At 40.6% G+C, this 14,839-nt stretch overlaps 1 protein-coding gene across 3 annotated transcripts in view; it reads left to right on the top strand.

The window, feature by feature from the left end:
* Positions 1-8,876: 8,876 nt before the first annotated feature.
* Positions 8,877-14,839, top strand: part of UVRAG (UV radiation resistance associated) — a gene marked incomplete at both ends in the record, with an annotated part of 308,282 nt that continues 302,319 nt past the window's right edge. For all 3 annotated transcript variants that reach the window (XM_079707490.1, XM_079707489.1, XM_079707491.1), the window contains one exon: positions 8,877-8,993. In XM_079707490.1, coding sequence (XP_079563616.1) covers positions 8,877-8,993 — 117 coding nt within the window. The remainder of the gene's footprint in view (positions 8,994-14,839) is intronic.

Below are 14,839 nucleotides of genomic sequence, written 5' to 3'. Positions count from 1 at the left end.
TGAGATATAATTCATGTATCATAAAGCCCATCCTTTTAAAGTACTACAGTCAACTAATCTATGACAAAGGAGGCAAGGATATACAATGGAGAAAAGACAGTCTCGTCAATAAGTGGTGCTGGGAAAACTGGACAGCTCCATGTAAAAGAATGAAATTAGGACACTCCCTAGCACCACACACAAAAATAAACTCAAACTGGATTAAAGACCTAAATGTAAGACCAGACACTATAAAACTCTTAGAGGAGAACATGGGAAGAGGACTCTTTGACATAAATCACAGCAAGATCTTTTTTGACCCACCTCCCAGAGTAATGGAAATAAAAACAAACAAATGGGACCTAATGAAACTTAAAAGCTTTTGCACAGGAAACTATAAACAAGACGAAAAGACAACCCTCAGAATGGGAGAAAATATTTGCAAATGAATCAGTGGATAAAATCTCCAAAATATATAAACAGCTCATGCAGCTCAATATTAAAAAAACAAACAACTCAGTCAAAAAATGGGCAGAAGACCTAAATAGACATTTGTCCAAAGAAGACATACAGATGGCCAAGAGGCACATGAAAAGCTGCTCAACATCACTAATTATTAGAGAAATGCAAATCAAAACTACAATGAGGTATCACCTCACACCAGTTAGAATGGGCATCATCAGAAAATCTATAAACTACAAATGCTGGAGAGGGCGTGGAGAAAAGGGAACCCTCTTGCACTGCTGGTGGGAATGTAAATTGATACAGCCACTATGAGGAACAGTATGGAAGTTCCTCAAAAAACTAAAAATAGAACTACCATACAACCCAGCAATACCACTACTAGGCATATACCCCGAGAAAACTATAATTCAAAAAGAGTCATGTACCACAATGTTCATTGCAGCTCTATTTACAATAGCCAGAACATGGAAGCAACCTAAGTGTCCATCGACAGACAAATGGATAAAGAAGACGTGGTACATATATACAATGGAATATTACTCAGCCATAAAAAGAAATGAAATTGGGCCATTTGTAGAGACGTGGATGGACCTAGAGCCTGTCATACAGAGTGATGTAAGTCAGAGAGAGAAAAACAAATATTGTATATTAACACGTATATGTGGAATCTAGAAAAATGGTACAGATGAACCGGTTTGCAAGGCAAAAATAGAGACACAGATGCAGAGAACAAACGTATGGACACCAAGGCGGAAGTGGGGGGGTGGTAGTGGTGGTGGGATGAATTGGGAGATTGGGATTGACACTTATACACTAATATGTATAAAATAGATAACTAATAACCTGCTGTATAAAAAAATAAAATAAAATTCAAGAAAAAAGGAATAATTTTTTTAAAAATGAAGTATATAATTCAGCGGGTTTTAGTATATTCGCAAAGTTGTGCATCAATCACCACTCTCTAATTCCAGAACAATTTCATCACCACCAAAAGTAATCCCATACCAGTTAGCAGTTATTCCTCATTACCCTTCCCGTCAGGCCCTGGCTAAAAACTAATCACTAACCTACTGTCTGTCTATATGAATTTTCCTGTTTTGGACATTTTCTACAAGTGGAATTCTACAGGTGGCCTTTCATGTCTGGCTTCTTAGATTTAGCATAAAGTTTTGAAGGTGTGTCTGTGATGTAGCATGTTTCATGAATCATGTACCATTTGTCCTTTGGAGCATGAAAGTTTTTACTTTTGGTGTAATCAAATTTATCTAGGTTTTTTGTTTTTTGTTTTTGTAGTGTGTGCTTTCATATCTAAGAAGCCACAGCCTAATCCAAGGTCACAAAGATTTACTACTATGTTTTCTTCTAAACGTTTTAGAGTTCTTAGCTGCTACATTTAGATCTCTGGACTATTTTTTTAATAAAGTTATTTATTTTATTTATTTTATTTTTGACTGTGTTGGGTCTTTGCTGCTGCGCACGGACTTTCTCTAGTTGCAGTGAGCAGGGGCTACTCTTCGTTGCGGTGCACAGGCTTCTCGGCTTCTCATTACGGTGGCTTCTCTTTGTTTCGGAGCACAGGCTCTAGGCATGTGGCTTCAGTAGTCGTGGCACCCAGGCTCAGTAATTGTGGCTTGAGGGCTTATTTGCTCCGCGGCATGTGGGATCGTCCCGGACCAGGGCTCGAACCCGTGTCCCCTGCACTGGCAGGAGGATTCTTAACCACTGCGCCACCAGGGAACCCCATCTGGACTATTTTGAGTTAATTTTTGTGTATGGTTGAGGTAGGGTTCCACTTCATTCTTTTGCATTTCCATTCTTTTGGATACCCAGTTATCCCAGCACCGTTTGTTGAAAAGACCATTCTTTCCTCATAAAATTGTCTTGGCACTTTTGTCCAAAATCAATTGATCATAAATGTAAGGGTTTATTTCTGGATTCTCAGTTCTATTCCACTCATCTCTATTTCTATACTTACTCTAGTAGCACACTGTCTTGATTAGCTTTGTAATAAATTTTGAAATCGGGAAATGTGAGTCCCGACTTTGTTCTCTTTTAGATTGTCTTGGTTATTCTGTGTCCCTTGCATTTCCATATGAATTTTAGGATTGGCTTGTTAATGTTTGCAAGAAAAGGCAGCCAGGGTTTTGATAGACGTTGCATATGAAGCGACAGATCAATTTGGTGAACGTTGCCATTTTAACAATATTAAGTGTTCTGGATGTTTTCCCATTCATTTAGGTTTTCTTTAACTTCCTTTAATGGTGTTTGTAGTTTTCTGTGTACAAATCTTGCACTTCTGTTAAATTTATTCTTAAGCATTTTATTTTTTTGATGCTATTGTTAATGGAATAGTTTCCTAATTTTGTTTCAGATTGCCATGTTAGTGTATAGAAATACAATTAGTTTTTGCATATTGATCATGTATCTTGCAACGTTATGGAAATTGTTTGTGTCAAATGCTTTTTCTGCATCTGCTGAGATGATCATATAGTTTCTGTCCTTTATTCTATTAATATGGTGTATTACATTAATGGATATGTGTATGCTAAACCAATCTTGCATTCTTGGTAAAAAATAATTTATATGTTTGGATTTAGTTCACTAGTATTTGATTCACTAATATGTTGTTGAAGATTTTTATGTCTATATTTATAATGAATAAGGGATATTGGTCTGTAGTTTTCTTGTCTTTGCCTGATTTGGGTATCAGGGTAATGCTGGCCTCATAGAATGATTTGGGACGTCTTTTCTTCGTTCTTGGAAGAGTTGTGAAGGATTGATGTTAATTTTTCTTTAAATATTTGGTAGAATTCACCCCTGAAGCCATCTGGGCCTAGGCTTTTCTTTGTGGAAAGTTTCTGATTACTAATTTAAACTCTCCTTGTTATAGATCTCTTTAGATTTTCTTTTTGTTCTTGAATCAGTTTTGGTAGTTTGTGTGTTTCTAGGAATTTGTCCATTTCATTTGATAATCTAATCTGTTGTTATACAATTGTTCATAAGATTCCCTTCCAATCCTTTTTATTTCTGAAAGGCTGGTAGTGATGTCCTCACTTGCAGTCCTGATTTTAGTAATTTGAGGCGTCTCTCTTTTTTTTCTTGATCAGTCTAGCTAAAGATTTGTCAATTTAATTGATCTTTTCAAAGAGCCATCTGGTTACACTGATTTTCTCTGTTCTTTTTCTATTTTTTATGTCATTTATTTGTGCTTTAGTGTAAATGTATTTAGCGTATTTTCCTCTAGTATTTCCTCTGAGTTAGTTTGCTCTTCTTTTTCCAGTGTCTTAAGGTGGAAGTTTAGTTTATTAATTTGAGATTTTTTTTTCTTGTTTAATATGGGTGAGTTATAAGTTTCCCTCTAAGAACTGCTTTAGCTGCATCCCACAGTTTTGGTGTGTTGTGTTTTTGTTTCATTCATCTCAAAGTTTTTTATAATTTATCGTCTGATTTCTTTGTTGACCCATGGTTATTAAGAGTATGTTGGTTAATTTCCATGTATCTGCTATTTTTCCAAATTTCTTTTGTCATTTATTTCTAATTTCATTTCATTATGTTCTTAGAACATACTTTGTATGATTTCAATCCCTTTTAATTTATTGGGACTTTTTTAATGACCAAACATATGATCTATCTTAAAGAACATTCCATGTGCATTTGAGAAAAGCATGTATTCTGCTTTTGTTGGTTGGAATGTTTTATAGATTAGATATCTATTAGGTCAAGTTGGTTAATCGTGTTGTTCAAGTCTCCTTTTCCTCGTTGATATTCTGCCTAGTCATTTTATCCATTACTGAAAGTGGGGTATTGAAGTAACCAACTATTGTTGTTGAACTGTTTATTTTTCCCTTCAATTCTGCAAGTTTTGCTTCATGTATTTTGGGACTCTGCTGTTATATGCATATGTTTATAATTTTATATCTTCCTAATGAAGTCACCCTTTTATCATTATAAAATATCTTTATCCCTAGTAACAATTTTTATCTTAAAATCTATTTTGTGTAGCCTGTATTAGTATAATATAGGCACCCCAGTTCTCTCTTGGTTACCATTTGCATGGAATATCTTCTATCCTTTCCCTTTCAACCTATTTGTGTCTTTAAATAAGAAGTGTGTTTTTGTAGACGTAATAGTGTTGGACTTTTTAAAAATACATACAGTACTTCTACTTTCTGCCTTCTGATGGAGCGTTAATTACATTTAATGCAATTACTAAGGTAGGATTTACATCTGCCATTTTGTTGTTCTTTCTCACCTTCCATTCCTGCCTTCTTTTGTGTTAAACATGTATTTTCTAATATATTATTTTAATTCTCTTGTTGTCTCTTTTACTGTATATTTTTGAGTTATTTTCTTCATGGTTCCTCTGGAGATTGCAACTAACATCTTAATTTAATACTATCTAGTTTAGATTAATACCAACTTAATTTCTCCATCTTTTGGGCAGGCTGGCCTGAGAGAAAAGAGGGGCAGGCCACATATAGGAATGGTGTGATGGGTTAAATGCTGAGCCACAAAATAATATGGACATGTCCTAATCCCTGGAACTTGTGAATGTGACTTTATTTGGAAAAAATCTTTACAGATATAATTAAGGATCTCAAGATGAAATAATCCTGGATTATCTGGGAGGGCCCTGAATCCTATCACAAGTGTCCTTAAAAGTAAAAGAAAGGAGAGACACAGGGAAAGGGGAGAGGCCATGTTAAGGAAGCAGGGACTGGAGTTATGTAGCCACAAGCCAAGAAACCACTGGAGCCACCACAAGCTGGAAGAGGCAAAGGAGGATTCTCCTTAAGAGTCTTTGAGGGAGTGTAGCCCTAACACCATCTTGATTTTGGACTTCCAGCCTCCAGACCTATGAGAGAATAAATTTCTGGTGTTTTAAGCCAGCCAGTTTATGGCTTAAGCTAATACAAACAGTGACCTTCAATCTTTTAGAGGGCTTGTGCCAGTGGATGGCAGAGTCTGGTCTTCTCAGCTGTGAAACATTTCACTTTACTTGGGGTAGGCTGCAAATTTGACGCTTTTTTCTTATACTTCTGAGAAGGTGGAAGAAATTCTCATTTAATGGGTTATAATGGGATCACTAGGAGGAGAAAAATAGGAATTTCCCCCACCCCTTGGCTTCAGCCACAATTTTTATGACAAACTTCTGCCCCGTATATATTCTAAACTTCTTTTGCGTAATCCTGTTTTTCTTCCTTGTAAACTCTTTTCCAAGCTATTTTTCACCACTTATCGCTTAGGGAGTTTTGGTTTGTGTATTTTCAGCTCATATTTTATCATGCATACACACAGTTGTATCTCCTACACTTTTTACATAACATTACAATGCCCTTACGCACATTTAAAAAGCACCTTTTCTTATTTCTAAAATACCAAATGATTTTTGAGATTTCTAATTATTTTTGACGAAAACCAATACAAAGTAACTTTTCCTCTGATTAAACACAAATGATATATTTTTTAAATTTCCTGTATATGATATAGAAATATATTCTGAGAAAAACATGACTTCACTGTATAAATAAAATTTAAAATATACGCTATAATAGTCTTTTATTAGAGGCAGTAAAATGTAGGATTAACAACATTGGAGTTAGACTACTTTCAAACCCCAGCTTAAAACTCAAAACATGTGACCTAGGGCAGGTGACAGAACTCTTGCTTTAGCTCTCTAATCTCCAGCACTGTGGTGAGTGTACACATGAGCTGCTTACAACAATGCCTGGCACAGGGACTTCCCTGGTGGCCAGTGGTTAAGAATCCGCCTGCCAATGCAGGGGACACGGGTTCAAGCCCTGGCCTGGGAAGATCCCACATGCCGTGGAGCAACCAAGCCCGTGAGCCACAACTACTGAGCCTGCATGCCTAGAGCCCGTGCTCTGCAACAAGAGAAGCCATGACGATGAGAAGCCCGCGCACCTCAACAAAGAGTAGCCCCCACTCGCTGCAAGTAGAGAAAGCCCGTGCACAGCAACAAAGACCCAACACAGCCAAAGGAACAAACAAACAAACAAACAAACAAAAACGAAAAAGAAAAAAAAATAATGATAGGTAGCATTTATTGAACACTTACTCAGGAGACTATTTCAGTTTTCTGCCATACCCCTGGGGTGAGTGCCAGCTCTCCTAGGGTTTGTGGCACGTAGGTGGAAAAGTCTGAGTAGTGTTATTTACCTCAGTTCTGTATATCTGGTGTCTAGTAATCTGCCTGATGCAGAGTTGAACCTCAGTAAAGGCTTGTGGAAAATCGCTCCTGCTCTCTGTGCTGGAACATCCTTTCTTCCCTCCCTGCCTGGTGAACTCTTATTTGTCCCTCAATACCCAGGTTAAATGTCACGTCCACTGTGAAATGTGACTGTCTTCTCTGGCTCCCACAGTCCCTGGACTTCTTCAGACCTAGCACTAAGCCCCTTGATTTGGGGCTTCTGGACTCTAGAGCTGTGAAAGAACAACTTTCAGTTGTTTTAAGCTAGCCAGTTTGTAGTAATTTGATACAGCAGCCTCAGGAAACTAATACAGCTTGGAAACAGACAAATGTTTTCTGTGAAATTCCACCAGATCTTGGAACCAGATATTTGGGATTTCTCAATTACTCCCTTCTCAGCAAACACCTGACTGCATACCCTAGGCTCTAGCCATGAGGAACTACTCAACTTTTCAGAATAGGAGACAGTGTGACATACAGCTTAGCCAGCTCTGGGATCAGATCCAAAGTGTCTTCAGGTTTCTGAATACCCTAGAAAGAGAGTATGCTTACCTTTTATTAAAATATTTTTAGTGCAATTATTATATACCAGGTCCTGCACTGGGCACTATACTTAACATTAATTTACTTAATCCCCACAGCAACCTTGTTACTATTTTACAGATGGGAAAACTAAAGCTGAGAGAGGGAAACTGGCTTGCCTAGGAACATATAACTAGAAGGTGGCAGAGCCAAGATTCCAAAAGTTCCTGATTCCTGTTGTGTCTGACTCTAAAACACTGTGTTCTTTCTGCTAGGTCAGTCCAGGTGGTGGAGAAATTCACAGTCTAAGGGGGGAAAAAGGCAGATCATTATTCTGCAGAACGACTCAGTGATATTTATTACAGAAGCAATTGCTATAAATGCTATCATTATGATCAAGGAGGTCTTCACGGAAGAAGTGGCATTGGAACTGTGCCTTCACTTCAAAAACACATGTCCTGATTCTCTGCCAGGCACCGGGAATCCAGAGATGAATCAGACAAGGTTCTTTTGCTTGGGAAATTCACAGTGTGTAAGTTTGTGTGTTTGCAGGAGGGGTATGTGTGGCTGCACATGTGTGTTACACACTTATTAAAAGACAGTAGAATGCAATAGAATAACCAGGAATGTAGTAGAGGCAAGTTTCCTAACTCAGGGTCCCAGAGTGTATCTGAGAATCCTTTTGGGATCCCAACCCCAGATGAGATTTGATGGGTAAGTAAACATTAGCCAGGAGGAGAAAAGTAGCAAAGGCTTTTCAGGAACAGCATAAACACCCCACTCACAGAAGTGAAACAGTGTCCCGAGGTGCCTGGCTCAGCCTATCAGTTAGTGGAGTGTGAGGAGGGGCGGGGACTTGTGGGTTGGAACTGGTCGTGGGTGGAGCTGGCAGGACTGCCCGACAAGTTTCTGGTCTTGGTGCATCCTGCGTGGTGGCTTTCTGTCGAACCATAAAGTATTCCTTTTCAATCCTCACACGTTGACGAGAGTCCCTCAGGAAAAGATTACTCTGGGAAACTGCAACTACAGACCGGCCACCACGACCCAGCTGGCGCCAAATACGTCCCCGCCCTCCAAGGGAGGCCGGTTACCATGGCAACTAGGTCAGGGCGGAAGTGGCTCCCAAAACTGACTCTCACTAATCAGGTGACTCGCCTGCCTTCTGCACGTGACACCGGAGCCCAGGCGCAAGGTCTACCTAATCAGACTCCGCCCCTCTTTTCCTTTACTGACAACTGACAGCGACATCGAGCAATGGTCCTTGCGGCTCCTTCGGGAGACCCCGCCCCATGGTAGTGGAAGAACCAATTAGACTGGGAAAAAATGAAGCAACGCCCCAGGTTTTACCTCCCCTTGACAGACGCAATTTAGGCCATCCCTGGGTTCCTCCGCCCCCAGCCTGTTCCTGCCGGCGATAGACAGACCTTCTGCCCAATAGCGCGTCCGGTTTCTGTCATTGGGTTCCGCCCCCGCGGGAGCTGAACCAATGGACAAGCCAGGTCTCAGCGGGTGGTGGGGGTTGCACTGCGGTAATATGGCTCTTCCTTAGCCAGCGGCGGCGGCCGGCGGTGGGGTAGAGCGGTTTTGCCTCCCGGGTGGCTGGTTTCTGGGCTGCAGGGGCTCAGCGGGTCGTGACTAGGCTGTGGTGGCGGATGCCGGAGGAGCGCCGGCCCCGCCGCTTGGCGGCTCCCGGGTCAAGATGAGCGCTTCAGCGTCGGTCGGGGGACCGGTCCCCCTGCCGCCCCCGGGCCCGGCCGCCGCGCTGCCTCCCGGTTCTGCCGCGCGGGCCCTGCATGTGGAGCTGCCGTCTCAGCAGGTAACCCCGCGGGCTCGCGGCGCTCGGGAGGGGCCGGGAGGAGGCCGGTGAGGGGACCCCGTGGGCGGCGGGCTGACCCTGTACCGGCCAGGAGACCCTGAGAAGTGACCGGAAAGAACTCTGAGGACCGAGGAGAGCTGTCCAGAGGTCTTGGGAGGGGAGGAATCCAGGGATGGCCGAACCTCTGGGGGATCCTCGAGTCCCAGGAGACGTCCCGTTACAGGAGATGGGCTGGGAAGAGGCGGGAAGGGACCCAGTGAAACTCCCTGGGGGCCCGCCTGTCCCACTCCTTAGGGAGCTGGGGATTCCCTGGCGCAGACCCTCCCCTTTATCCTTCTTGGGAAGGGACCCGGGGAAGCCCCGGTGTCCCAGGAGAGACGGGGGAAAGCGCTTTTCCTTTCTCAACTCACTCACTTGCTGACAAACCAATTGATACTCTGTGCTGCGGGCGAAGTGAGAAGTCTTTAGCGTTTCCAGCATTTACTTTTAATCTCTCCTTATTATGAAGTACTCCCTTAAACTCTCAAGAAAAATCCTTTGGGACTTTGGGTTTCCTTCCTAATTCTCCGACCCCCAAGGAACGCATTTTAGAAATTTGGGGGGGGGTGTCTACTGCATTCCGTCAAATGAGTATCCGTGGAGGCACATTTGCTGTATATATTCATGTCTTCCCCCATCCTTTAGCAAGGCACAAAGGGCTTCTTGGATCCAACTTGGTTCCGTCCACATTGTAAGCGGATATTAAAGAGAGAACACCGAGTTTGGGGATCTGACAAAATTCTTTGTATCATCCACCTATCTGTAGAGTACTTCTTCTTTCCTTCTCTCCCTTGCCTTCTTGCTCTCCCCCAAGAGGAGACTTTGCAGGAACTTTAGCATTAAAGAGACGGAAAGAAAGTACCTTTCATCTTCCCGCATGCACGAAGAGGACCTAAGAGAAACGGTCAGTCGTTGAGAATTTACCATGTTGGGTTTGTGCCTAGTGCTCAGCTGGCTGGTAGTTGATTTAACCTCACAACTCTGGGAGGTAGCTATTTTTATTAGCTCCATTTTGTAGTTCAAGAGACTGAGGCTTAAGTTTGTAAAATCGCTTGGCCAAAGCCTTGCCATTAGTGAGTGGTGGGGCGGGCTTTCAGAATCCAGCCTCTGACTGTACCCCCAGCACGTGGTTGTTGTGCTGCAGACTTGAGCAGTCTCTTCTCCACTATCTCCACACAGTACAGAGTTCTTTCCTACCCTTCCTCCAACTTCCCATCGCTGTCTTAGTACTTAGGAAAGAGTCAGATGGAAGAAAGCAGAGGCTGGGGGCAGAGGGGGGTTGGGCAATGGGATGGACTTGAATACAGGAAAGTGTGGGGATGTGGGGACCGCTAAAGGGAAGGAGAGCTGGAGATCAGAGCTACAGTGGTGGCCATGGAGCTGAGTTGTTTGCAGAAGCAAGGGCTTTCTGTGCGGTAGAAGAGGATCTAAAAGACTGGGGTAACATGGGCCCTGGTTTTGGGGAGCTGTTGGGAAGGGAGTTTGTGGAGGGTATGAGTTTGAGGGTACTGAAGTTTGGATTGTATTTGCAAGGTGCTGGGGGAGAGTGAAAGTCTGGTGGGGGAGACTAGCCTCTGGAGTGAGCATTAATGTGAATTTTCATGTGTGTGGCGGGAGGTAGACTGTGAGAGTGGATACTGGGAGAGACAATGATGGACACTGTTACAGGCATCCTGGAGAAATCCTAAAGGAGTCAAGAGCCAAGAGGGGTTTAGTTTGGGAGAGCTTTGGGAAAGTGTGGGATTAGGAAAGAGAAAGCATCATTTGTTTCATAGAGCCTGTTCTCTGATAACAGTTCCTAGTTTAACATTGGGGGAAATAATCCAAACAAACTGTCTGTGGAATAAATCCAACTGCACTTGTAAGCGTTTGTCCAATTTTTGGATTTGTGCCAAGGGACATATAGTGGCTTAAGTGTACGGCTGAATGCTCTGTGATCGCTGAGTATGGTATTTACAGCTTTCTGGGGGTGTCATCCTTGAATCATTGGAAGGCAGCCTGTATAACAAAAGCACTTTACTTTTGCTTTGACATTAATTTTGCTTTCTGGGTCAAAATGCTCAAGTTTTTAGGATATAAATATGTACCATTTAAAAAAGTAAACATTTTATTAAAGGGTTATCTGTATACAGTAAAGTGTACCAGTTATTAGTACACAGCTTGATGAATTGTCACAAAGCAAAGAAAGTTATGGAAGTACTACCCAGATTAAGAAGTACAAAATTATTACCATCCCAGAAGTCCCCCTCATGTTCTCTCCCATCTCTACTTTTTCTTTGTCTCCAGAGGAACCACTATTCTGATTTCTAACATAAGAGAAAAGTTTTTGCCTGTTCTTGAACTGTATATAAATGGAATCACGCAAAATGTATTCTTCTTTTGCTCAGTATTGGTTATGAGAATCAGAGAACGTGTGTGTGTATAAAAACTTTTTTCTTTTAGCATTAATTTGTTGTCTTTTTTTGCCTGTGGCTTTTGTAGAATTTCAAAGGTTTAGATAAATTGGAAATCCAATTAACTTTCTTTTGAGTAACACTTTGAAAATTGTGTCATTTTAATAGATTCCATGCTATTTGATAAGATGTCAATATTTCTAAACAGGTAAACAAACCTTGTTGATTTAGGATTTCTACGATAAAGTTGATCATTTCAAAGCATAGATTCAGTGGTTTCTCCCCGCCACCCCCAGCCTGTTTCTAAGGTAGGGTTTTTCAACTTCAGCACTGTTGACATTTTGGGTGGGTAGGTGGGTCTGTAAGATGTTTTGTCACCTCCGTGGCCTCTACCCACAGTATACAGCAGAACCATCTCAGACCTGACAGTCAAAAATGTCTTTAGATGTTGCCAAATGTCCCTTAGGGGGCAAAATTACTTCTGGTTGAGAACCACAGTTCTAAGGTATATTTTTGTTTTAGGATAGAGAGTACCCCTGCTATGATTTACTCATTTATTCCAGTCTTCATTAAGTCCCATTGATTCTAGTGGCTGTTTTGTTTAAAATATTAATTTACTGTATATTAGTTCCAGAAGTATTGGACTCCCCCCTACCCCCAGTCTGCCTCCAGAAAAAGATTTATTTTGTTTTGGCTCAAAGAAAGCCCACAAAACAGTAAGACCTAACTTATTTTTCTTATTTTAATCCACTTTTCTTAAAGAAAAAATTTAGTTAACACTGCATAACTCCTGAACCTTTACATTTATGAGTACTAACTACAGTCCATAATATTATAGCTACTTGATTATGTCAAATGGAATTACTACTTAATTTTCGCCTGCTTTTGCTTCTGTAGGATTTTGCTTTACCTGTAATTTAAGCGTGAACTGGTCACACATTTTGAAGATTGTTTTTGCTCTTTAATATTTGGTTGAGGTTTGTAATTAACTAGTGAATATAAGCTCATCGAAGAATAACTTCCTTCACATTAGGCATTTTGAAATAAAAATTTGTGTTTTGTAGTTGAGGTATTTATTATATCCTTAAAAGTTTGAGAGCATTTCTTTCCTTCCCAAAGGCTTCCTCCTTTGAGTATAACCTAACTACATTTCTCAGATACTCAGAGCTGGGGAGGCTTTTCAGTGATTGTTTAGTGACCCTTTTTGGGTCACTACATACATAAACACATAGTTTTGCATGCAGTTATAGTCCTAACCTAGTTTAATCCCTTCCATTTAAAAAATTTTACAATTCATTATTATTTATCTTAGACAGTTGTCATCAGTATACATAAATCTGCCACATTTTTGTATAATAATGTTTAGTTATGTTTGTTTAACCCCCATTGGTAGACTTTTGGACTGTTTCCAGTTTTTCTGTGTTATTTTGTTGCAATGAATATCCATATACAGGTATCTTTGAAATCATTCACTCAAAGGATATTTACACATGCACATGTATACATATATACACATATACACACACATATATATAACCTACATACACATATACATATTTTTTTGTTATTTAAATTTGTATTTCTTTAGTTATCAGTTATGTTTTAGTAGCTTCATTTATTGTATGCCAAACACTGTGCTAAGTATGTGAACTCATTTATCCTTACACAGCCCTACGAGTTTCAATATTTTTGTATAGATTTTTGTAGCATTTTCATTTCTTTTGTGACTTGCTTATTCATGTCCCTGGCATTAATTTTTCTGATTACTTGCTCATGTTTTTTATTCATTTAAAGAGCATTTTTCTTGTCTTTTTATGGGAGGAGGTAGGGAATATTAGTACTGTTAACCTTTATCTCCCTTGAATTTTTAAAAATAGACTTTATTTTTTATTTTATTTTATTTTTCCTTTTGGCTGTGCGCACAGCTTGTGGGATCTTAATTCCCCGACCAGGGATTGAACCTGGGCCCCCAGCAGCGAAAGCGCAGAGTCCTAACCACTGGACCGCCAGGGAATTCCCTAGACTTTATTTTTTTAGAACAATTTTAGATTTACAGACAAATTGAGAGGATAGTACAGAAAGTTCCCATATACTGTATACCCATTTTCCCCTATTTTTAACATCTTTCGTTAATATGGTACATTTGTTACAATTGATGAATCAGTACTGATACATTATTATTACCTAAAGTCTATATTTTATTCAGATTTCCTTCATTAAAAAAAATTGTGGTAATCGGGCTTCCCTGGTGGCACAGTGGTTGAGAGTCCGCCTGCCGATGTAGGGGACACGGGTTCGTGCCCCGGTCCGGGAAGATCCCACATGCCGCGGAGCAGCTAGGCCCGTGAGCCATGGCCGCTGAGCCTGCGCGTCCGGAGCCTGTGCTCCGCAACGGGAGAGGCCATGACAGTGAGAGGCCTGCATACCGCAAAAAAAAAAAAAAAAAAAAAAATTGTGGTAAGATATACATAATATAAAATTTGCCATTTAAATCATTTTTAAGTATAATTCAGTGGCATTAGGTACATCCTCAGTGTTGTGCAACCATCATTACTATCCATTTCTGGAATTTTTCATCATCTCAAACAGAAACCATACTCATTAAACAACTCCCCATTCTTCCTTCCCCCAGCTCCTGGTAAACTCTGTTCTACTTTATGTCTCTATGACTTTGCTTATTCTACCTTCTTCTTATAAGGGAATCATACAATATTTGCCCTTTTGTGTCTGGCTTATTTCATTCAACAATGTTTTCAACATTCATCCATGTTGTAGCATGTATCAGACTTTAATTTCTTTTTAAGGCTGAATAATATTCCATTGTGTTTATATACTACATTTTGTTTGTTCAGTCATCTGTTGATGGATCCTTAGTGTTTACGTAATATACTTTTTCAGGATCCCATCGTGCACATCACATTATATTTTGTTCACCTACCTCCTTAACCTCCTCTCGGTCGTAACAGTTCCTCAGACTTTCCTTCTTTTTGATGACCTTTATCATTTTGAGTACTTCTCGGGTATTCTGTAGGATGTCCCTCTATTGGAATTTGTCTGGTGTTTTTGTTTTTTGTTTTTTTTCTGATGATTATGGGTTTTTGGGAGAAAGGCTGGAGAAGTAAAGTGCCATTTTCATCCTATCATTTCAAGTGTGCATACTATTAACATGACTTATCACTATTGATGTTAACCTTCATCATCACCAGTGCAGTTGTGTTTGTCAGGTTTCTGTGCTGTAAGGTTACTTTCTCCCACTCATCCCTCCATACTGGCCTCTTTGGGAGGAAGTCGCTATGTACAGTCCACACTGAAGGAGTGGGGATTGATACTCCCCCTCCTTGAGGGCAGAGTATCTACATAAATTACTTGGAATTCTTCTGCATGGGAGAGTTCTATCAGTAACCACTTCCTTTT

Source organism: Hyperoodon ampullatus, assembly GCF_949752795.1.
Source record: "Hyperoodon ampullatus genome assembly, chromosome: 7".
Classification (NCBI taxonomy): Eukaryota; Metazoa; Chordata; class Mammalia; order Artiodactyla; family Ziphiidae; genus Hyperoodon; species Hyperoodon ampullatus.
Note: the sequence above shows the minus strand (reverse complement) of the source record. Positions and strands in the feature narration are given on the sequence as shown.